The 24939-nt window shown below is 41.7% G+C and overlaps 1 protein-coding gene across 1 annotated transcript in view; it reads left to right on the forward strand.

Moving 5' to 3' along the window:
- Nucleotides 1-24939, forward strand: part of LOC140146624 (pre-mRNA-processing-splicing factor 8) — an 85519-nt gene that overhangs the window by 11524 nt on the left and 49056 nt on the right. The window contains exons 8-19 of the mRNA XM_072168492.1: nucleotides 5145-5250; nucleotides 5910-6100; nucleotides 6537-6656; nucleotides 12669-12858; nucleotides 13511-13630; nucleotides 15673-15807; nucleotides 16747-16956; nucleotides 17726-17842; nucleotides 18751-18957; nucleotides 21862-22025; nucleotides 22989-23115; nucleotides 23466-23658. Of these exons, the coding sequence (XP_072024593.1) occupies nucleotides 5145-5250; nucleotides 5910-6100; nucleotides 6537-6656; nucleotides 12669-12858; nucleotides 13511-13630; nucleotides 15673-15807; nucleotides 16747-16956; nucleotides 17726-17842; nucleotides 18751-18957; nucleotides 21862-22025; nucleotides 22989-23115; nucleotides 23466-23658 (1880 nt within the window). The remainder of the gene's footprint in view (nucleotides 1-5144; nucleotides 5251-5909; nucleotides 6101-6536; nucleotides 6657-12668; nucleotides 12859-13510; nucleotides 13631-15672; nucleotides 15808-16746; nucleotides 16957-17725; nucleotides 17843-18750; nucleotides 18958-21861; nucleotides 22026-22988; nucleotides 23116-23465; nucleotides 23659-24939) is intronic.

Consider the following 24939-nt stretch of genomic DNA (forward strand, 5'->3'; position numbering starts at 1 on the left):
GCTAGCATCTCGGGGTCTAGCGGGAGTACTCCCTCTTCTGCTGGTGTTCAGTTGGCTAGCCACACGGTGGCGACACCTCCCTGTCCACCTTCAGATGCCCGTCGTCAGATCTCTTCCTCATCAGAGAGTGAGTCAGAGTCTGAAGGCGAGGGAAAGGAGTCGGAAGATGAAACCAGTAGCGACTCACAGTCTGTTGAGACTGTGCAGCTAGCTTCAGGTATCCTTCCCCGCTTCCCGTGAGGAACTTCGCTAGCAATGGTCTGCCTGCGGACACCGCTGAGGTGATGAGCCGTGTGGCCCAAGGTTTGGGCCTGGCTTTCTCTCAGGAGGAGTCCGTTCAGGAGGACCAGGGCATCTTTTCAGTAGGATGCCCAGCTAGCGCGTCCACACAAGGGTCGCCTGCACTTGCATTCCCGGCGGACCTCAAGGGTAGGTTTCAGTGGGGCTGTCAGGCTCGCTGGAGCTTCGGGACGCCGCGTGCTTGCACGCTTCCACTGCGTGTTTCGCAGGAGGACTCTGAAACCTACCTCAGGGTCCCTGACATGGATCCAGACGTTGCCAGCGCCTGCCGCTGGCGGCCAAGGCGCCGGGTCGCTTCTCCCCAGTGGGAGGAGGAGCTAAAGCTCATCGATAGCGAGCACGCCGCTTATCAGAGTCTCTAAGCGTCGCTACCACGCTTGCCGAGCACCTCGGTAGGAAGGTAGCGAACGACCTCGGGGCAACGTCGGAACTCTTCCGCGAGGTTAATCTGTTAGCGGTGCTAACAGCTAACCTCAACGAGAGTTCTATGGGCCTAGCCCATAGGATGTCATCTCGCCGCCGGAGAATGCCTGTCTGTCCCTCCAGTCAACTTACGGCTCCGACTTTGCTGATGCAATGAAGAAGTCAGACTCGGTGGAACAGGGGCTACTCGTTGGACAGCCCGTGTGCGCTACGGTTGAGGACCGGGCAAAGAAGGCCACCAATGAGAGCACTCTGAAGAAGTCGGAGGCTGCCCTGACCAAGGGAAGGGCAGTAAAGCGAAGAAGAAGCACAAGAAGAAGAAGTCTTCTAAGCGTTCTTCAGCGCCAGCTCCGGCTTCAGCAGGACGCGCACCACAGACTACACCCGAGCCCGAGGCTACTCCAGCACCTCCCAAAAGACTGGGAAGCGCAAGAGTAGTGCTGGACCAGTATGGCAAGCCCCCTAAGAAGAGCCGTTCTTCTAAGGGTGGCAAACCAGATCGGTCCTGAGGCACGGCGGTCGACAGTCCATGCCGGCAGGTTTGACTTCCCACAGGGATTCCCCTGTGGGCGGCCATGTGCATTACGCCCAGAGATGGCATGCCATGCCATCTCACCGGCGCCTGGGTATTGTCAGTGGTCAGTGGGGTTACAGGCTGGAATTTACCAGCCACCCCTCGTGCGCCTGCACGATTCAGAGGTCCACGGTAGTGCCGCCAGACGGCCCCCAGCGTCGGGCACTACTGTCAGAGGTCACTCAGCTTCTCACGAAGCAAGCGATTGTCCCGGTCTACCCCCTTTCACCAAGGGTTTTGGAGCACGCTTTTTCTGGCTCCAAAGAAGACCGGCGACTGAGGCCCATTCTGAACCTCAAGCCGTTGAACGAGTTCATCAGGCCCAAGAGGTTCAGAATGGAGACTCTCGCTTTCGGTGCTAGCCTGCCCCATCAAGGGTATGTGGGCGGCATCGCTAGATCTCTCGGACGCATATCTGCATGTTCCGATCGCACCTCAAGATCAGAGGTTTCTACGCTTCAAGGTACAGGGTCAAACTTACCAGTTTCGATGCCTGCCATTCGGCTTGTCCACCTCCCCCAGAGTGTTTACACTCCTGGTCAGGGCGGTGGCAGCGTACCTGAAGCGCAGGGGAGTCAACATGTGTTGCTACCTGGGCGATTGGTTCATTTACGGACGCACCCCACTGGAGACACAGTGTCTCGTGGAGTTAGTAGTCCGTGCGGTGCGGGACCTGGGATTTCTGATCAACGTCAAGAAATCCAATTTGGTCCCGACGAGACACCACTATTCTTAGGGGCCCAGATCAACCTCAAGGAGGGATCGCGGCGCCCTCACCCGAGAGGGTGACGAACATGGCGAGGTGTGCCCGACTCTTGGCCGAGTCAGAGGGAGCACCGCTGTGGCATGGATGAAGGTTTTGGGCCTTATGGCCAGTATGGTAGACCTCGTGCACGTGCCGCTTTCACATGAGGCCTATACAACTACACCTTCTAGCCTTTACAGGCCCAGTCGTCACCCAATATCCCTCGCGGTTCCGATGTCGGAGATCGCGCGAGAGGAACTCTGGTGGTGGACCCATCAGCCCAATTTGACTCAAGGTGTCAGGTTCCCTGCACCAGCGGTGCGCCACGTAGTGACGACCGACGCGTCAAAAACTGGGCTGGGGGGCCACATCCACGGGACTCAGTCTCGGCCTATGGTCGGCCACGGAGACGGAGTTCCATATCAACCTTCTCGAACTTTGGGCAGTGGAGAGAACTCTCCATCATTTCAAGAATGTGATCGTGGGATCTCATATCGTTGTCCAAACGGACAACACAACCGTGGTGGCCTACCTCAACAGACAAGGGGGCACAAGGTCACCACGGTTGTGCCTGCACGCACTACGCCTGATAGGGTGGTGCAAGGCCAGGCAGATTACGCTGAGAGCGATGCACATAGCGGAGTCACCAACATCCTCGCGGACGATCTGTCACGAGGAAAGGTGTCGGGACCTACAGAATGGTCCCTTGCTCCGCAGGTCGCCCAGACGATCTTCGAGGTGATGTACCACCCCTCGATAGATTTGTTCGCATCTCATCGCAATCATCAGCTGCCGGTGTACTGCTCGAGGGTCGCAGACCCACATGCATTCGCCGTTGACGCTCTGTCCCTAGTCTGGGGAGGAATGACTGCTTACGCTTTCCCCGATCTCGCTACTCGCAAGGGTGGTGACCAAGATCGGGAGGGATGATTGCAACGTCATTCTGATAGCACCGTTCTGGCCGAAACACCTGTGGTTTCGACCGATGGTGGATCTACTAGCGGCACAGCCGCGAGCACTCCCCGAGTTACCAAATCTACTCCGGCTGCCCGGAGGAGAGGTACCAAGTCTACCACTAGAGCACCTGCAGTTAGCTGCATGGCCCTTATCAGGGAACGTCGGGCGGAGGGAGGCTTTTCATCAGAAGCTGCTTCTCTCATCGCCGGGGTAGACGAGTCTACCCTCCGTGCGTATAGTCAGCGCTTGGCTCCCTACTACGCATGGTGCGATGAGAGAATACATCTCCCACTAGAGCCTCTGTGCCTCTAGTGGCAGATTTTCTGACAGAAAAGTTCAGGTCAGGACTTCAGCAGGCAACGATAGCCAACTATAAGTCAGCCATTCTCTCGATTCATCGAGGATTCAAGACGGGTCGACTATCAATTCAGATGGGTCCCTAAGTCTTCTTCTCGACGGTATGTTCAACGAGCGCCCGCCGGAAAGGAAGGTGGTCCCTCCATGGGACCTCAACACAGTCTTGGAGTATATTAAGGGTCCCCCTTTTGAGCCCCTGTCAAACGCGACCCTTAAATACCTCACTCTTAAGGCGGCCTTTCTTCTGGCGTTGGCTTCGGGACGGCGCTGCTCAGAGTTGCACGCAGTCTCAAGTCAGCCTCCGTGATTACTAACAACGGGCGACGCTGTTTCTTCGCCTGGATTTCCTTGCAAAAATGAGCGGTACATTCCGACACTCGCCCTCTTCCTCCCCAGTATTGGGCAGGGTTCACAATAGCCGAAGACAGGTTGTGGTGCCGGGTGAGGGCGCTACAGCACTACCTTGGCCGAACACAAACCTTAAGAGGGGCTCATGACCGCTTATTTATCACTCACGCAGAACCGCACGGTCCAGCCGCTAAACAGACTCTGGCACGGTGGCTGGTCCAGGTGTTGGTGGACTCGGGGCGGCAAAGACGCCGCCCCAAGGCCCACTCAACCAGATCTATCTCATCTTCGTGGGCCTACCATAGGGGGGTCCCCATAGAAGAGATTTGTCAGGCTGTGTCTTGGAAGAACCCGTCGTCCTTTTCCACGGTTTACTACAAAAACGTAAACCAACGACCAGGCGATAAGTTCTCCAGGGCTATTCTCTGGAGATAATATGGTGGTTGGGTATCAGGTGTTTTATGGACAATCAGAATTCCAACATGGTAAGAACCAGTGTTTCTATTCTTAACCACTGAACTTTCAGTTCAGGGTTTTTGTCTGTTCACGTAGTCTTTCTGTTTCCCGGCCGTGAGGGGGGGAAATAGTTTGACCTCGCGATTACCATGCTACCCACTCTCCCGATCCTTATCAGATGCTGGCCAATCTTGTACCTCCATCCGTCGGTTACTTGCTAGATCGATCTTTCAGATGTTGATGCAAGAAGTATCTTAATCAACATCGAACGGTAAGATCGACCGGTGTACTGAGTCTAGTCCCAAACAAAAATGTTTGGTAGACTCATAACCGGTGCGATCTTACCTTTCCGATGTTGATTATCCCGACCCGCCGCCTCTACAAGTTTGGCCGAGTAGGGGCTGCCCAAGTCGGATAAGGGTGATTATCGTGTGTGACGTCACCGAATGGGTGAGTCCACTCGGGGATCGGGGTTTTGTTATTTATTCATTTATGTGGGACAAAATGACTATTGGTTTTTTCCGCATCTCGGGATCGATGCAAGAAGTATCTTAATCAACATCGGAAAGGTAAGATCGCACCGGTTATGAGTCTACCAAACATTTTTGTTTGGGACTATTTTTGTTAATTTTGCCTCGTTTGAAAAGAGGACACATCTGATAGTGAAATTCAAAATTACACCACCAGATTCCTACTGCTGCCGCCCCCGGAGGTTCAATGCTGCCCAGGTACTTTGTGGCTACCCCAGTGCAGTACTAATCCAGTACCAGTGTGAATACAGTATGTTTGATTCCAATGTGTGTACTCGAGAGAACCGACACAGAGTACCAATAAAGTAGCTGCACAGCAGTGTACCTGTGGGGCGGCAGCAATATTAACCTGGTACATGTAGTGTAGTGTTTGTGAAGACAAAAATTAAATATAAATTTTAACAGAACCTTAAATGATTGCATTACATAATTATACACCATGTTTTGCCTACAGGTATCATACTCCCAGTGTTGTGTTCATTAAAACAGAGGACCCTGATCTGCCAGCTTTCTACTTTGATCCTCTTGTCAATCCTATATCACACAGACATGGAGTCAAGGTGAGTCTGGATTTCATGCATAATGCTATTCGGTTGGTCGGCATGATATCACTTGCGATAGACGGCTTCTTCCCATTAGTTGTTTTTGCCAGGATTTGGCTGTACCATCTTGCACCCTCTGACACAAAGGGGATGCTTACTGTTGCACTCAATGGGGGAAATCACAACATGTCATAAAATAAATACCTCCTGTTGAAACAATTCCAAAGTTCAATTTTTTTAGGGAAATCAACTGCCAAAGAAAATAAAAATTGGTATTTTCTGTGTGCTGAGAAATTTGACTGGAACTGAAATTAAGGTGCTGTAATAGTGCAATAGATGGAACAACCCTGACCAAGAGAATGGTGAAAACATGAATGGAGACCAAAATTTCCAGTTTAAATCCATACACCCCCTATGGAAAACATAAGTCCGTAATCTCCCACACAGGTAGTGTATATTTCAAATGGAGTCACATATTCAGGTAACCCCGTTGAAATTGGATTTCAGCTGCAATAGCCCAATATTGTACCTCCATCATCTGTTGGCAAATCACCAAGATTGAACGATAATGTCATGGAACCTCTTAAACAGAAAATTTTCAGGGCTTTTTTTTAAAGTTGACATTCTGCTTGCAACCTCTTTTAATTCTTTGAGTATATACCATGATGTCTTTCCAGCATCCAGAACCTCTGCCAGATGACAGCGAAGAGTTTGAGCTTCCAGAGTACATAGCACCATTCCTGCAAGACAGACCACTCTACACAGACCACACAGCCAGTGGGATAGCATTGTTGTGGGCACCAAGGCCATTCCATCTGAGGTCAGGGAGACATAGAAGAGCTATGGATGTACCTCTTGTGAAGAGTTGGTGAGTTATGATACTAGGAATTACTTTATTACACAAGTACAGGTACCACAGCTGGTGGGTGAGCACTGAGGCCATTTGACCTAAGATCAGGGATGCATAACAGAGCTATTGATGTACCTCTGGTTGTGAGTTGGTGAGTTATGATACCAGGAGCTACTTAATTACACAAACATGGGTGACACAGCTAGTGGGATAGCATTGCTGTGGGCACCAATGCCATTCCATCTGGTCAGGGTGACATAGACGAGCTATGGATGTACCTCTTGTTACGAGTTCGTGAGTTATACTGGGAGCTAATTTATCATACAAGCACAGGTCAACCAGTAGAGGCCAGAGTCTTGTAGCAGAAGCTTATCAAGTTATATTTGTACTTAATGCACTCAAACACAGGCTGCCAAAGTCACAGGGCTTTTCTTGTTATTTTATGATATTCCAGGTACAGAGAACACTGTCCCAGTGGTCAACCAGTGAAGGTCAGAGTGTCCTATCAGAAACTACTAAAGTTGTATGTACTCAATGCACTCAAACACAGACCACCAAAGTCACAGAAGAAGAGGTAGGTATAGGAGAAAACTGGATGTATTTGCACTATTTGAAGATGTATTGAGGGCCCTCGGTCCATAAGGTTTTGAAAATCACTGCGGTCCTGCCAATACGCTACACTGTTGGTCGTGAAATCTGTCACCAAGGTCAGCAAGACGGACTCAGTGCTGGCTTCAACATCAGTCAATCCATGGCATTAACTGATGTTGATGTGCAAGTCTGAAGTCTTACAAAGTGTCACAAAATGTGAACCAGTATAACATTAAAAACTTGTGCTACAAAGTAGGAAATAGGCTTACAAGTATACATGCAGGAGCATTTCCAAATAGTTTTTTGTGTGTGTTTTTTTTGTGTGTATTTATTTAAGACTAGGGGTCTGTTACCGTCAAGCAAAATTTTAAATATGTGGACAAACTCAAAAAAATAGAAATCCTTGATTCTTTTAGCATGGAAAGGGTTTAGGGGGACATTTTAAAAATGACATTTAAAAGTTGCATTTGGCCTGTTGGCATGGTAACGGACAAAACAAATATTAATCGAAAATGACCAAAATTTACAATTTTCATTTTTGAAAAAGGGCAAAGTTTGGTCGAATGCCACAAATATATAAGATGTGATATGATTTTTTGATTTTTTTTCTTCAGATAGGGGCATGCTTTGGTAGTCCTTGCAAATGAAAAAAGAGCTTGTCACTTTTTTTAAAGATCCTTTAATTTTAAGTAGAAAAAACACATTTTTGGGCAAAAATTGTAAATGCCATTTTACCCCAACATTGAAGGGGTGTAACTGTAAAGAAGAAGTTGATATTTTGTAATTGTATGGTGGCATAGCTAGAGTTAACCCTTGCTGACAGATATATAGTTTCAAAAAATTGGGGTCTCAACTTCTAAAGAAGTTTTGGCTTTTTAAAAGTACCAAGTTTTTGAAAAAATGTGTATTTTTTAAGGGGAATTTATGGCAAAAAGACAAGTTTCGCTTAAAAGGATTGTGTTTAAATAACCGTAATGAAATAATTATTGAATATATTTCTATTGATGAAAAGATTAAGTGACTTCTTAAATTTGAGTCTCAGTTTTAAATGGTACAAACAAGCTATCTTATACATACAGGCCTAACTTTTAAGCATGTTAGCAGGTTAGACAGATCGCAGCGCTATTCAAATACAGATAGAGGGCAGCGCTTGGAAGACAGGTTGCTTTTAGCACCAGACAGCTAGCTACCCAGTCAGTGGCGTAGCTGGGATTTTTCCAGGGGGGCAAGCCTGTATGGGGCGGGGCCCAAATCCACCAAACTAAAAATGGGGGTAGGTGCGGTGGTGCGACGCACTTTTATCGAAAGAAAGTGTACTTTCAAAGAAAAGTACACTTTCAAATATATCAAAGAAAAATAAAAAAACAAAGGTAAATACGTTTAAATTTGGCAATACAGTGGCCCAAGAGAAAAATGGTAAACCGGTTATTACTGAGAAAAATTAGCTTTTTTATTACTAATTTGGTCTTAATAGAAATGAATTTTGGCCATAATTCTTGCTAATTTCCTAGTTAAAGTGCGTGCGAAGCGCACAAAATTTAGCAATGTTACCATATTTCGGTCCAAAACATGGTGTTTTTGGGGGGCCTGGACCCGGTAACCATCTGGTCTAATCGTAAATCCGCCCCAAGTTTGAAATAGCTCAATGGTAAATGACTTAATCGGCCAATTTTGTGTCGATACTGAAAATTTTCGGTTGGGGCATGCTACAAGAAGCATGTTGGACACAGCCTTCTTGACCACCTTTTTCGACTTTTCTTTTTGGGTTGACCATTTTATTGTTTTAGTCAATATACTGTTCCTATAGGTGCTTTTGTGCAATTAGCATTTCAAAAGATTTACATTTCTTTGTCTTCAAGAAGTCATTACAAGTATATTGTCGAGTATATTGATAATAGTCGTTATGGCCCTACATATCGTAGGGCCTATGGATTCCCTCTTTCTCTTTCCCTTCTCTTCCCCATCTTTTTCCTCTCTCTCCATCCTTTCTCTTTTTCCTCCGCACTAGGGGGGCGGGGGCCCAAATATTTTTGCCAGGCTGATTGACAATAATCGTATGGTATTGCATATCGTATAGATTCTCCATCTCTTTCCCCCTCCTCTCCCTATCTCACCCTCTCTTTTCCCCTTCTCTCCCTCTCTTTTTTCCCTTTTTTTCCTTCGCTAGGGGCGGGGGCCCAAATAGCTTAGGGGCACAGGGTCTTAGGGGCGGGGGGCCCAAATAGGCAATTTTGCCAGGGGGCAATGCCCCCCCCTGCCCCCGGCAGCTACGCCACTGTACCCAGTACAAACAACAGAGTTCACCAACTTTACGAGAACACCAATCAGGGGCTGTGCAATAATGGTAAGCCCTGTAGGAAGGGTAAATATGGGGGGTGTCCAAGAATTTTAGCACCCCCCCCCCAAAAGGGGGGGAGCAATTTTTGCAGGTCAAATGAACCTATACCATGTTTCCTAGCCGTCGAGAGGAGCTCATAGGGTAGTGTCAATATACCGTAAACGACATATTTGATTTGCCCAGGTTTTTGTAAGTTTGCCACTGCTTTTAGCATCAGACAGCTAGATACCCGGTACAAACAACAGAGTTCACCAACTCTACGAGAACACCAATCAGGGGCTGTGCAATAATGATTTGCCCAGGTTTTTGTTTGCCACTGCAAGCTAGATGGTGGCAATGGACATTGGAGCACATTTACGGGGCAGACTATACTACAGACACGCTCTGATAAGGGCTTAGAAAAACAGTGCAGAAATGTTCAAATATGCCAAATTCTTTGCTCACTACACTTGCATTATACATGTACATCTAGACCATTATTATAAGGTTTGCAAATTGGGAACTCAAACATATGTCATGTCTTGGGGGGGGCAAAGATTTGTTGGCAGGCGGAAGGGGCAAGCAATTCTTTTGGCACGAGGTTTGGAAGTTTTAAGCTTAGCCCTCAACATCAGGAAGCATGTAAAGTTTCATCTCCAGCAGATGGATCTTCAGGGAATTCAACATCAGAAAATGTTAACCAAGAAACATTTGAAAATCATCAACATCATGAACTATGTGCTGCTTTTAACATCAGGCAGCTACTAGTACTAACCCAGTACAATCAACAGTGTTCACCAATTCTACGAGAACACCAATCAGCAATAGGAAGTATGTGAAGCTGTATCTTCAGTAGATGAATCTACTAGCTACGGTGGATTCAAGAGGTATTGCAAACGCTATTCAGTTACCCAAGGAAACATGTACATCGACATACATAAAGCATTGAAGCATTGACGCTAGTAGCTCACATTCAGTCAGGAAAATATGACAAAATTATAAACATCAAAATTAAAAAGCCTTCTAGCCAAGATAAGAGGAAATACAAACGGACAGCAATGCGTTCTTTCTGAATCAGAGATATGATTAGGTCATGAATTGGCCCTAAAGGTTATATACCACTAATAGGCCTGGGCGATACATGGAAATACGACGAGTAACTATTTGTTTGCATGGCATCTGAAAAGACTGCTTTAAAATCGCTGAAATTGACCAAGTAATATAGCCAAAAAAGTACTTTTTAGGGTTTGATGCTTCAAAATGGTATATTTTCTCTCATTATATGACATTTTTGTTGTAATAGTACCAAAATTCATACGCATTTGCCACGGTTTTAGTAAATATTCGCCTAACATATTGTAACTTTCAGCTTCGAAAAGCGCACTGCCATTTTGAGGTGTTTACGGTTCAGTGCGTTAAAACAAGAAAAGTCTCAGGTCAACCTATGTTGAGTTTTTGATCATTTGGCATCTAAATCATATAGCTTCACCTGATATTAGTGGCATTTAACTGTGAGAGTTCTGAATATGAGAAACGTCCATCCGAAATTAGCCATTTTGCCATTGAACCCCGTGTAATACATAATTAGTGGTATTTAACCTATAGTCAGCAAGAAACAAACAAACCCAATTTCCAAGAAGCAGAAAGAATTTATTATTGATGGGTATGAGCATGGAGAGGTCACTGGGAATCCGGGCTGGGAATAGAGAGAGACCCTTCTGCTGTTGCTAAGCAAATGCGTTTTTTGGCGGATGTAAAATAGCAACAAGAGGGCATTTAGTATGTTTAGCAGGCCTACATCTGAGACGAGTATCTGACCCCACAACACACAAGTAGTTTTTTTTCCGAGAGATCAATGATGAACTTGCAGATCCTGCAGATACAATGGTATATCAAGAGTGCCTAAAGCAAACGGTGCAGAAACCAGAACTTTATCATCCCATTACTCCTACATTACTTAACTTTGGGGACAAATAGATTATTTAGAGTACAAGATGACAAACTTAGCAGTGTCAGCATCAAAACTCTCACAGACATCTGTCAGGCTCTGTTCATGATCTCATTAGAAAATCCCACACATGAGCGACTCACCGTTTATAATTCTAACAACAATCTACACAAAGTAAAGACTTGAGCATCACTTTATGATGGGTTGGCAATGGCTTCACCATGTCCATATTTAACTTTTTAAAAAAATGTGACATTGCATTTTAAAAACAATAATTCAAGTGCATTGTCCAGTCCCCCATGTTTTTATAAACATTTTTCTATTGTTTTGTACAATGTTTGATCGTTCTTACATTTGAGATTTGTTTTCAGTATCATGCAGTCTTAGAACTAGATTTATAGATAACATTGTATAAAACAAAGAAAAATGTTACTTGGTATGTCAGTTGCTGTTGTTGCTATAAACCCCAGATAAGGTAGAAACAACTGGTAAAAAGGACTTTAATATTATAAATCCACGAAATTATCACATTCTCATTATGTTTAAACCATATTTAGATTATTGGTGAGGTATTTCAGATAAAGTCAATCAATGAGTCCAGTAGTGAATATAGGCCTAAATAAGAAGTAGAAATGATTATTATACATGGAAAACCCCTAGCCTACTCCAGAGTAGTGACCAACTGAAATATAATGTGTTTTATTTGGTTTCAATAGTTATAATCGATTTATCCATTGTTTAGGAAGAGTAGAGATTGTATAAGACAGATAACCACCACCAAGAAATTAATGCCCATGGTGAGCATTTTGCTCGGAACTTTGCACATTTTTCATGCATTAAACCATATGGCTGGGGAGGGTCACTGGCAGTTTACTAAGTGAAAATTACTTAAATAAATGATAACCAATGGTTATGATGGGTCAATGAACTATTCTGGGTATGTTATTTGCAAATCATAAGCCAATAAAGGATTTTTTATACTGTGAAAGTGCTATGTAATTAGCTCATTTTTATCAAAAATAGCGAACTTTCTTCAAAGTAAAACTTCGCTATGGGGTAAAGACCCCAATTTTTTTATTGGTTGGTTGATCATCCCCATTCATAGTCATTCTCATCCAACCCCTGACTTTAATCAGCAAACTTCTTCTTGAGAGTTATTGAATTTCAAAGTTATACCACTTTTACTAATGAAAAAAATTGCAAAAAAGAGGGATTTTGCATTGCATATTACACAACATTCTAGGTGGGTGAGAAAACTGGCAATACTATTTTTGTAACGTCTAATACATAGGTATTTATTAGCAGCAATTTAAATTGTTCCATACTTCTAGCAATTTCATTGGTGCTAGCTAGAAAAATGTGTCTTTTTTGAACTGTAAAATTGAAAAAATGAACTTTCCCTGTGGCAATCTTCAAAGAACCGTTACCATGGCAACAAGGGATTTTCGAATTTTTGATCAAGTTACAAAATCATTAGACCCAAATACCTTTCCTATCACAAGATTTAGACAAATTCCATGAACCTTTTTTTTTTTTTTGGCTTTGTCCGCACATTGCTGAATTGATCCAGACCCCCAGTCTTAAGTTGTCAAAATGTTTCAATATAGGGAAACACAGACTACCATTAGAACTAGGACCCTCAAGCTTGGGGAAGATTGGGTTTGCAAGTCAACAAGCAAAGTTGCTCAACTTCTTGATTGAAATTAATTTGATCACTTTTTGTTTTCCAGATTCTTGTTCCGGTCGTTCAAGTCAACCAAATTCTTTCAATCGACGACACTCGACTGGGTTGAAGTGGGTTTGCAGGTGTGCAGGCAAGGATACAACATGCTCAACTTGTTGATCCATCGTAAGAATCTCAACTACCTGCATCTGGACTACAACTTCAACTTGAAGCCAGTCAAGACACTAACAACCAAGGTGAGTTGACCTTTGACCCTGTATATCTAAAGGCATATTAGTGCAGTAATTGGCTAGAAGCTCTGGGGTGTATTTCGCTAAACTTTTAACCCTTCGTAACTCGTTCATAACTTTACGAAGGGTTCCTGTATTAGTTAAACCCTATTACTTATGAAGGGTACCGATCATAAGTCGGTACCCTTGAAGTTTTAGTGAAATGTATTTACTGGAAATCAAAAGTTACGGTTGATTTTGAGTTTATGGAGCTTTGTAAGTAAGTGAAATGGAAAAAAAGTAAGTGAAATGGACCCCTGGACTTTGGATGTGCTGTGTAATAGAGAGATGCTAGTGTATAATCATCGACTTGTGTGCAGTGTAGTTGTTGTCAACCATTCCCCTTGAGAATGCATTCTCAATGTTTGCAACACCTTCAGCATAGCCATTAAAATTTCACACTTTTAACCAAAATCTACAGGATATTTCCAACATGTCTCACAAGAGGGCCACAGATGTAAATGTTGTAGAAGCATGTTTTAAATATGTAAGAAAATGAACACAAAATCTCTTCTTAATATGTAAGAAAATGAACACAAAATCTCTTCTTGGGTTTCTATCAGCTCTAGTCTAAATACTAAATTCATGTTAATCTTTTTTCTATTTATTCTAATTACAGGAGCGTAAGAAATCACGTTTCGGTAACGCCTTTCACTTGTGTCGTGAGATTCTGCGTCTGACAAAGCTAGTGATTGACAGTCATGTACAATACAGATTAGGCAATGTGGATGCCTTCCAGGTAAGTGAAAAAAGGCTGGTAGCTTGTTATCTCAGGAGCGTAAAAACTCTAGTTTCAGCAGTGCTTTTTAATTGTGTCGTGAGATTCTGCATCTGACCAAGCTACATATATTCGTATAATCAAGGGCACCTACAGGGTTAAACAAAACAGTCCATATTTTAAACATATAGTTTTGAACCTAATTTGAATCCCCTCTCGCCCCCATTGAGTTTTTTGGTATACAATATTGATTAAGGGGAGGGAGGGTCATTGAACTGTGAAAGTGTCTCAGCAATTATGCATTTGTTTGTAGTTGTGGACATATCACATACTCTGCATCCTTAACTTGCATCATCCATGATCATCAAAATCAACTTATGTATATGGGCTATTGTATTTTATTAATGTGACCATAATCTTCCACACAGGGAGTGTGAATTTTGAATGGAGTCACCCACTCAGGTAACCGTATTTGAAATTCACACTCCATCTGTGTGGAATATTAGAGTCATGTCTTCTATAGGGGTGAATGAATTCCAAATGGAATCGCCCATATGTTCTGTCCTCAAAACTATTATAGTTTGCAAAAAAGTAAGCTCCTCAGCTCCTAAGTAAGTAGAGTTGGGCGACTATCACTTTTTTCCTAGTCGACTAGTCGGCAGCAAATAGTCGCGACTACGACTATAGTCGCGACTATCTGTGGTTAAAATTGGACTGAAAAATCGGGTGAAAGATTGGTGGCAATTTAGTATTTATAATGCATGATTACAGGACCTGTGATTGCCGGCATCGCATCACAGTTTGCTACACAAACCAGCACTGTTGCGATACAAATTGCTACACTGTATCGCACGTTTGCGATGCAAATATTTGGCTGTAAAATGCTGTAATATAGGCCTAACTTTTCTGTTCAATTAAATTCACTAGCCACTTTCCAGCAACAGCACAAGAAACTTCATATAATTTCTCAAACCTTCAATATTCCAATAGCGATCTTCGTTCGTTCCATGTTTTGCTGTGCATGAAAATATGTAAACATGCCGTGCATATTTTCCATGGTATGCTCATGAACGTGTTGCATCGTGCATGTACGATTAACTTTCACCTCCGACCTACGTCACATGACCTCATCTAGACTACTGCATTTGTCGCTACAGGGGTGGCATTGCAACATTACGACTGTTTGTCAGCTAATTTGTTTATTTTCCTGTTGCTTTCTAAATATTCTGTTACCACAATAAGCATAGCTTTTTGAAATTACTTCTAATCTAATAATATTTTCCTAAATTTTCCCTTTTGGAAAACACTTCTCGGAAGTTCTCGCTGTTTCTTTCCAAAGTTGAAATAATCTCATACCTTCAGTAGTTGGTACAAACACCCAACCTGGGTCTGTACATGCACGCTATGACGCTGCTACACCTGTTATCGCTGCATAAATTATAATCATAATGAGATGTTCGACAGTTCTAAGTAATTTGAGTTTTTTAACGGCTTTTATCTTGTGGGAAAGTAGTTCGATAACAAGTCAATAACACCAATTTAATGATGATTTATGGACATTATGATTACTTGTTGGTTAGTGTTACTATTGGTAAGACAATGACTAACATTTTTTCACATTTTTCGCAGTTTATATGTTAGTATTTGGTTGGTTTTGGTGCGAATAACTGGCACTTTTAAAGTAATTTTTTAACACAAAAATATACTTGCATTAGTCGACTTTTGGTTTTCAATAGTCGTAGTCGCGACTATCAGTAATAGTCGCGACTAAAGACTATTGGCGACTTAGTCGCCCAACTCTATAAGTAAGGTGGGTTTTTAAGGACATATGCCTGTGAAAATCACTGTGGGTCCTTTTTAGCCCCAATTACCTGTTTACAAGAGTTCAAGTCTCTTTGAAGAATTTGTTTGGCTTCCTGAGTGGCAATAAGTAGGGTTGGTATACATGGCTAAAACTGCCATAATGTCGTCATAGCACACAGATTTACAAAAATCAATGAACTATACATTGGCCTTCATGCAACTTCAAAATTTAAGCTTTGTGCATTTTTTAATTCCCGTAGCTTGCAGATGGTTTGCAATACATCTACGCCCATGTGGGTCAGCTGACTGGTATGTACCGTTACAAATACAAACTGATGAGACAGATCCGTATGTGTAAAGATCTCAAGCATCTCATCTACTACAGATTCAATACCGTAAGTACCAGCCATAGATTAATAAACACACAGATTGGAATTTTTCATGCCTATGCCCTCTAAGCGTACTCGAATTCAGCTGATGCCGGTACATCGTTCAGACCTGGCTACATCGCTAATGTTACATGCAAAGTTTCTATTGTGTACGCTCACACTATTTGCGCTATTTTTGAGTTTGCTTAAGCGGTACCTGACTTAGCATTGATCCCCATAGGCAACATGCCATGATTCCGCGGTATGGTATGTGCATTATGACATGTCGTCAGTTTTTTTGTATTGGTATTGTTATTGCTCTTGTGCTCCTCAAAAGGTCCCTGATGTCTTGAGCCAGCCAGGAATCCCACAGACTTTTGGAAAGTCATGGGAAATTTTGAAAATGGCAAAAGTCATGGAAATTTGATATTAATTTAGTCATAGAAATTGCAGAGAAAGGTCAAAGTCATGGATTCTTTTTGAAAGAGAAGGCAGGAATGCAAAATTTTAAAATAGAAGAAATGGGAAAAAACCATTTTTCACAAATTGGGAGGCATGGTCTGCATGATGAGGGGTGGTCAAAAGCTGATTACTAGTTTATGTTGTTGTATCTGTCCGTTTGGTAATTTTGTGATTCTGTCATTTCAAAAAAGACATTGAATTTAAAAGTGAAATCTATGGGAATCATTGCTGTATTATGTTGCACTTACAGAAAATATTATCCAGCACTTCACACTTTCTGGAAGAAGTTTTTTTTTTTCTATATCCGAAAAAGAGCTCTCAAATGTTTAGTTGGCCATTTTTATTCTAAACATGCTCAGTATTGATTCCAAAATTGACACTAGAAAAATCTGTGAAGGAATTTCACAGACAGTCAGGCGTTACCATGATCGGAACTGACTTTGGGATCTTTGTCATACACTGCATCTGCCCCTTGTCATTCACTTGCAATTTCTTGTTTTTCAGGGTCCAGTTGGCAAAGGTCCCGGCTGCGGCATCTGGGCCCCAGGCTGGCGTGTCTGGGTGTTCTTCATGCGTGGCATCACACCGTTGCTGGAGCGTTGGCTTGGCAACCTGCTGTCACGTCAGTTTGAAGGACGACATTCCAAAGGAGTGACAAAGACTGTCACCAAGCAGAGGGTGGAGAGTCACTATGACTTGGAGTTGCGTGCATCGGTAAGTGTTGGGCTCACCCTCCTTCTGTAGAAGATTCAGGTTGAATCTTTCTCAGAGGGTGTATGAAATTCAAATAGAGCTGCCTAATGTGCTAATTCCATTTGAAATTCATACTCCCTCTGTGGAAGATATTTCCACAATCTTCCACAGGGGTAGTATTGATTTCAAATGGAATAGCCCAATGTATACTTCTTGCAATATAGCCTGTATAGCATGATCAGCTCGTAATAGACTCATAATACCTTGGATTGATATAGAATGGCTCTGATGAGAGTTGCAAACAAACTTGATGTGAGAGGCAGAGCAACTGTTTACAAGGCTCAAGCTTGCAGTGTGATGGAATACGCCTCGCTGTCTTGGACGAGTGCCAGCACCGCCACTCTAGGTTTATTAGATTCTATCCAGAGGAAGGCCCTTCGAATCATAGGTGTGAGCGAAGAGGAAGCGCTTACAGAGCTGAATATCACATCTCTCCATCAAAGATGTCAAGTTGCTGCAGCAACAGTCCTCTGGCCAGGTTTTTTGTGTCTATATGTGTGTTAGGAAGATTACGCAGATCATGTGGGGTGCTTGTAGTACTTTTTAGCCTTTTGTAGCCTTGGTAGCATTAGGATTACAATACTTATTATCATCATCAGTCATGTTAAATGCCTAAAAATGGTGAATCAAATCACATGTTGAATTGGTCAGAAAGGTATGCATACTAGTGTAAGCTCAGCTGAAAAGATGTTAAAGTAAAAATATTTCTGACTTTTATTTTTCGCCACAGGTGATGCATGATATCTTGGACATGATGCCAGAGGGTATCAAGCAGAACAAAGCTAGGACCATCCTGCAACATCTTAGTGAAGCCTGGAGATGCTGGAAGGCCAATATACCATGGAAGGTTAGTGATTGGGTGTAAGGTCAACACAATATCTTAGTCATGATGCCAGGAGGTATCACACAGCCTGGAGATGCTGGAAAGCCAACAAAAAACTGTTGCAAAATATAACTTTTTGTGATTTTCCACATGATGCCAGAAAGCATTAAACAGAATAAAATAGTAGTACAATCCTGCAACATTTAAGTGATATTTGAATTTATCAAGAAAAGTAATAATGAACGAGGAGGTGGCCTATATGCTTCACCATAGCAGGGTGTAAGACAATGCGAGACACAAATGTATCTATACAAGGATATAAACAATGCAAGCCAGAGAAAATCCCTAAGTTTTGTCTCGCAAAAATTTTCATATGTCAGTTTGCTCGAGCCCCAAAGAAAAGTAATTGTTAGATTGTTGGATTGATGCTTTTACAGATTACATAGTCACTTTTCATTTGCAAAGGAGTTTGACCCATTTTCGGCCTATATGCTTCACCATAGCAGGGTGTAAGACAATGCAAGACACAAATTTATCTATACAAGGATACCAAAATGGTCTATTGCTGTACTTTTGAGCTTAAATGGCAATCATAATAATCACAAATATCCATTTAGTTATTGCATTGGTAGGTATCTACAGCCTGTAGCCCATCTTATGGCGTTGGCTGTTCGTAATACAATGCTAGATCAAACCCAGTTATATGCATAGTTGGGTGGTATGACTTATCAATAGTCTACCATCCTGGATAAAATACTGGCACAGATTTGATTGATGGTAATTTTTGTTGTTAAATATGCGAAATTTTTCGAAAATTTGGGGGTGGGACTTACTCGAAGGTGAGACTATACTCGCGTCAGTACAGTATTAAATTGCATGAACGGTTTAAAATTTCAGATCAATTAATTAAATGTACATCTCTTTACTCTTAGGTGCCAGGATTACCTACCCCAATTGAGAACATGATCCTCAGATACGTCAAGTCAAAAGCCGACTGGTGGACAAACACGGCTCACTACAATCGTGAGCGTATCCGACGTGGCGCCACCGTGGACAAGACAGTGTGCAAGAAGAATCTGGGCCGACTGACGAGGTTGTACCTGAAAGCTGAGCAGGAAAGACAGCACAACTACCTGAAGGTTGGTTTTAGTTTCCTCCTCCACATCCTTTTCTTCTTCCTTCTCCTCTTCCTCCTCTTCTTCCTTCTCCTCATCCTCCTTCTCCTCATCCTCCTCTTCCGCCTCTTCAACATGATGTTTCTTTTTTTTATATCTTTCCACAGAGCACACAAGGTGCCCTGTGTATTTATTTATCAAACATGATCTCAGTTATACATAGTTATATAAGCCACAATTATACAGAATAATTACAATAATATTACATTGATGAAAGTAACTGTTATTGCATATTTATAGAGTTCCATCTTTTATTCCATTCATACATTTTACCTTTATTGTTTGCAATGTGTTTTTCAGTCTCAGCGACATTATTAAGCATACCTTTAAAACTTTGTATGTCCAACTTATTTTTATTACATCTTGCATTATAAATAAACTTTTTCCCCTGAAGAACAACAAAATTATAATGACAATAATCAACATCTAATATGCCCATCAGAACATCCTTCATGGTAAGAGTAATTCTTTTTTTAAAGATATTGTCTTGAACCTTCTTCCAAAATTGAGCAGAAGTACCACATTGCCAAAATAAATGTGGGATATTTTCTAACTCCTGATTACAAAAAGTACAAAGATTTGAATCAACATAACCATATTTAAATAGATTTTCATTTATACCTATAATTCTATGCAGAATTTTGAATTGAAAATACCTAAGTTTGGTTGATAGGGAGGAAGACAAGGGAATCCTGTAAATATCGTTCCAATTTAAATTCATATCATCAAAAAAGACGGCCCATTTGGCCTCGGCTTTGGGCGTCTTAAACAACTTGTCAACGCAAATTTTGTGAACCAATTTGCAGACTTTCTTAGAGGAACAGATAAGAGCAAGCATATCATCATGAGCATTCTGAACACTTCCCAAGCCCGCCCCCTCTCGACACTTCTGATCCATACATTTGGAATGGCATAGATTAGAGCAAAATATTCCAAAAAGTTACATTGTAAATTATACTTGGTCTTCAAGATATCAAGGGGAAGAAAACTATCATCTTCATTTAAAATATCAGAAATAAATTTAATACCTTTCTCATGCCAGACTTTTTTGTAAACAGTGTTTTGGGCGATAACAATAGATGAATTATTCCATAATATTTGATGTCTAAAATGACTTGAAGGAGAATCATATGTAATTGTACACCAAGCGTTGAGAATTTCACCAATAAACACATTCTTAATAAGCTTAATACATTTCTCCTCTGGTTTAGTGTTACATTCCCAAAAAAGATTACCACCAATCTGTTTCATATAAAACATATAAAAACATTTCCATTTACCATTGTTGTTCACATCCAAGAGACGTTTAACCCAAGCCACTTTAAGCCCATTAATAACTGATGGAATGTGAACCATCTTGAGGCCCCCTTTCTCATAGTCACCAATGATGGACTTTCTGCTGAGCTTATCTGGTTTTCCTGACCAAATAAATTTAAATATTATCGAGTCAACCTCCTTCAAAAAATTATCAGGTGGTTTAGGTAAAACAGAAAACAGAAAAATTAACATGATGTTTCTCCCCTTGTGCTCCCATTCTGTCTCCTTTTCCTTCCATTTGTTTTTACTCATCTCATTTTCATTTGCAAAGGAGTTTGACCCTTTTGGGAGATACCAAAATGGCCAATTGCTGTACTTTTGAGCTTTAGTGGCAATCATAAGAACCACAGACATCCATTTGGTGATTGCATTGCTAGGTATCTGCAGCCTGTAGCCCATCTAATGGCGTTTGTTCGTAATACAATGCTAGATCAAACCCAGTTATATGCATAGTTGGGTGGTATGGCTTATCAATAGTCTACCATCCTGGATAAAATACTGGAACAGAATTGAATGATTCATCAATTCATTAAGGGGGTACTACACCCCTGTGGTAAATTTGTGATTATTTTTGCATTTGTCTCAAAAAATAATAGCACACTGATAACAAAAGTTATGTATATTATTGGGGCAAGGAATCCAATTACTACACTGAAATTTCAGTGACTCAAGACAAGCGGTTCAGTATATATGATAGGAAATGAGGTACATCCTAGCGATACCTTATTTCTTATCATAAATAACGAACCGCTTGTCTTGGATCACTGAAATTCCAGTGTAGTAATTGGATTCCTTGCCCCTATAATATACATAACTTTTGTTACCACTGTATTATTAGTTTTTGAGAAAAATGCAAAAATAGACAAAAATTTATTGAGGGGTGTAGTACCCCCTTAAGTGATCGCAATTAAGCCAATTTATATACCTCTTTGGATCATTTCTGCATGATTTTTTGCAACTATCTGAAGGTAGGTTTTAGTTTCCTCCTCCTCATCCTTTTCTTTTTCCTTCTCCCCTTCCTCCTCTTCTTCTTCAACATAATGTTTCTCCCCTTCTGCTCCATTCCTTCTCCTATTCCTTCCACCTGTTTTCACTCATCTCATTTTCTTCATTCTTTACATCTCTAGACAGGAGTCCTTCTTCTCCTGCTTGTCCTTTGCTTCCTCCTCTCTCTCTCCTCTTCATCATAATCTTCCTCCCCTTCTTTTCCCATTGTTTCTCCTTTCCCTTACGTCTTCTCTCACTCCTTTGATTTTCTTCACCAATTTACATCTCCAAATCAAGAGTCCACCTTGTCCTTGTCCTGTATGTCCTCCACTTCCTCCCCTTTAGTATAATCTTCCTCCCCTTCTTTTCCCATTCTTTCTTCTGTTCCCTCCCGTATTCTTTCTCTCACTATTCTTGTTTTCTTTCTCCCTCACTGACTCCATTCAGGACCCTACTGCCATGCTTACACACTCAAATAACACATTGTTGAATTCACAAAAACAAATTTTAGTGGGGTATGTTTTTAATTGACTTCATGTTGTTTGTTGTTGTTACTCATCACAGGATGGTCCATACATCACTGCTGAAGAAGCTGTAGCCATCTATACCACCACCGTGCATTGGTTGGAGAGTAGGCGTTTCTCACCCATTCCATTCCCTCCTCTGTCATACAAACACGACACCAAGCTGCTCATTCTAGCCTTGGAAAGACTCAAGGAAGCATACAGGTATGGTCTAATTATGAAAGCAATTTTATCCATTTAGTTTTATTGCATCAAGCTTTTAAATGTTTAAGATTTTGTAAAAGTGAGCTTGTCCTTGGAAAAACAACTACAGGCTTTCAAACTCTTTGATACCCACAAGTTTAGCCATAACTTGGGTAAATTCAGGACCATTGTGTCTTTGCTGTTGTAGTTTGGCTTGTATCTCAATCTCAGTATTAACTACAGCAGACTATTCAGTCACATCAGATGAAACCAAGGCAAAATATCAATCTAACAAAATGTAAAAACCTGCTGTCCGAAATACTACAAAATTTACTATATTAGAAAATTGGTGTCATTCAAACTAGTGTAATATTCCCTTTAAAGAAGTGAAGAAATGAAAATATTTCAAGTGTGGATTCAAAAGAAAGTGAAAGTTTTGTTGGGAGGGTGCAGTATTATTTAGCATCAAAAAAGAGGAAAGATATTCAGTGCACTATGCCATAGCCAGGGTTAGATTTAGTCGGCCCAGGTCCAGGGGCCACGATTTAGGGGGGCCCAACTTTTTAGAGGAGAAAATATAATATTAAAAAAAATTGGAAAAAAGAAGTAGAACTGCAAATATCATAACACACAGACAACCCTCAGAATTTTAGCATTGAAATAGCAAATTTGTGTGCACAATTTTCTATCTAAAATGGTGATGAGGACCTGTCAACGGGATTGCTTGGAAAAAACTTGGGTTACAGTGGTGAGGGTGGAGATGTGACAGTTCAATTCAAGGAGCCAAGGAGTTGGGTAGCCATGAATCCAACTCTGGCCATACCCATAAGGTGCTCTGCACACTTCATATCTAGTGGGTCATGCACATCCATTTAGAACAAAGATTCAATGACAATTGTGTCAAGGAGTTTCCTCAAAGTTGCCAACATTTTTATGACAATTTTTGATACAATAATAACATATATTTACTGATTTGTTTTTCAGTGTCAAGTCCCGTTTGAACCAATCACAGAGGGAGGAATTAGGTCTGATAGAACAGGCTTATGATAACCCTCACGAAGCCCTCAGCAGAATCAAGCGTCACTTGCTAACACAGAGAGCCTTCAAAGAGGTAAGCTTTGACCTTTGACCTACCACTAACTAGTGTGGTTGCCTGTTTCTTCAAATCCTGACCACAGACACCAGTGATTGGACATGGTTTCTATTGTTTGGAACAATAGTAACACTGATAATCTGCTGGATCTACTAGGACGCCAGTGTATGGGTTTGGTTTTGAAGCTGTCCCTAATATGTGATACAGCATTACTTCGTAACAAGTCTTCATAGAGCTGAGCTGAGTTTGTTAATCTTTGCTAATCTGATATTGTTAAGTAAGTCATCAGTATTGTTAAAACTGGTTAAATAGTTTTTAGTTTTTCAACCCTCGTAAACCTGTTTACCCATCTCATTAACCCTGTTTAGGTTGGTATAGAGTTCATGGATCTCTACAGCCATCTGATCCCTGTCTATGATGTAGAACCTTTAGAGAAGATCACAGATGCATACCTAGATCAGTACCTATGGTATGAGGCTGACAAGAGGAGATTATTCCCACCGTGGATTAAACCAGCTGACACAGAACCCCCACCACTGTTGGTATACAAGTGGTGTCAAGGTATGACTTGAAAATGAGTGGATGGGAGAACCTTAAATTTGGCTGTTCCATTTGAAATCCATATACCCCTATGGAGGACATGACCTTAATCTTTCACACAGGGAGTGTGGATTTCAAATGGGGTTACCTGAATGGGTGAATCCCTGTGAAATCTACATATGCTGTGTGAGAGCTTAAGGTTTGATTCGATTTGATTTTGTTTTGTTCTGTTTGGGTTTTGACAACCCTGGATAACCCAAGGAAGCCTCTATTGAAGCTTGTTTCCATTGGGGTCCATTTGAACACCAGGATGGGTTGGGAACAGTCAGGGGTTAACACCCTACTCTTTTTGAAACTGGCTGTGAGATACATGTACAGGTATTGCTCTCTGCACACAGGACCGGCAGCTTAATGTCCCCTCAGAAGGACAGAGTACTTTCATGATTCATTTAGCCAATTCTAAAGAAACCAATGGGGAGAGCGGAAGTCAGAATTAAATCTACAGAGGTTGCCACCTAATTTCAGATATTGTTTTTCCAAGTCAATATCCCAGCAAATCGCCACCGCTGAATTGAACCAGGGACCTCATGCACTAAAGGCAAGTACCCTAACCATTAGGCCATGCTCTCCGCTTTTGTCTTCTATATGGATTTCAACTAGAATAGCCCATTGTATGCTCTAGACATCTGTTATTTAGGTGAATTGAGACTAATGTATACCTATGGGTGGGACCTACTCACTGATACCATTGCATAGCAGGATATTTTAGCGTTACTATTTTGTGTGTGCAAAATTTGCAGTTATGAGCAGTTTTGCCAGGATTTCCCAGTTTCAAAGATAAACATATTAAACCCAGCGTGCAAAGATTTTTTCATACTTCCAAAAAAAAATTAAAAACCTCCAAAAAACATGGAAAATTTCTTTCTATTTAGTCATTTAATTTAAAGTATGAATGTGATGGGGTTGCAACAACTCCCACCTGGTTAGATTACAGTTTAAACTTGAAAGAAAACCTAAGGGCATGTCATGAAAAAAGAGAATTCTGTTGCCACATATATACTAATGACAAATCTTCTGGAATGATGCACTTCAGTGTGTTATACATATAGCCACTGCTTTTTTGGCGTAAGTGGCAATCATAAAAATGGGAAACATTCATTCATATGGTGAGAGAATTAAAGTTTGTCTTCAGGTGTCAAATGTTAAAATGGCATTGGTAGGTATCTACAGCTTGTAGCCCATCTATGGCGTTGGCTGTTCGTAATGCAATGCTAGATCAAACCCAGTTATATGCATAGTTGG

The sequence above is a fragment of the Amphiura filiformis genome, chromosome 2 (assembly GCF_039555335.1).
Source record: "Amphiura filiformis chromosome 2, Afil_fr2py, whole genome shotgun sequence".
Taxonomy (NCBI): domain Eukaryota; kingdom Metazoa; phylum Echinodermata; class Ophiuroidea; order Amphilepidida; family Amphiuridae; genus Amphiura; species Amphiura filiformis.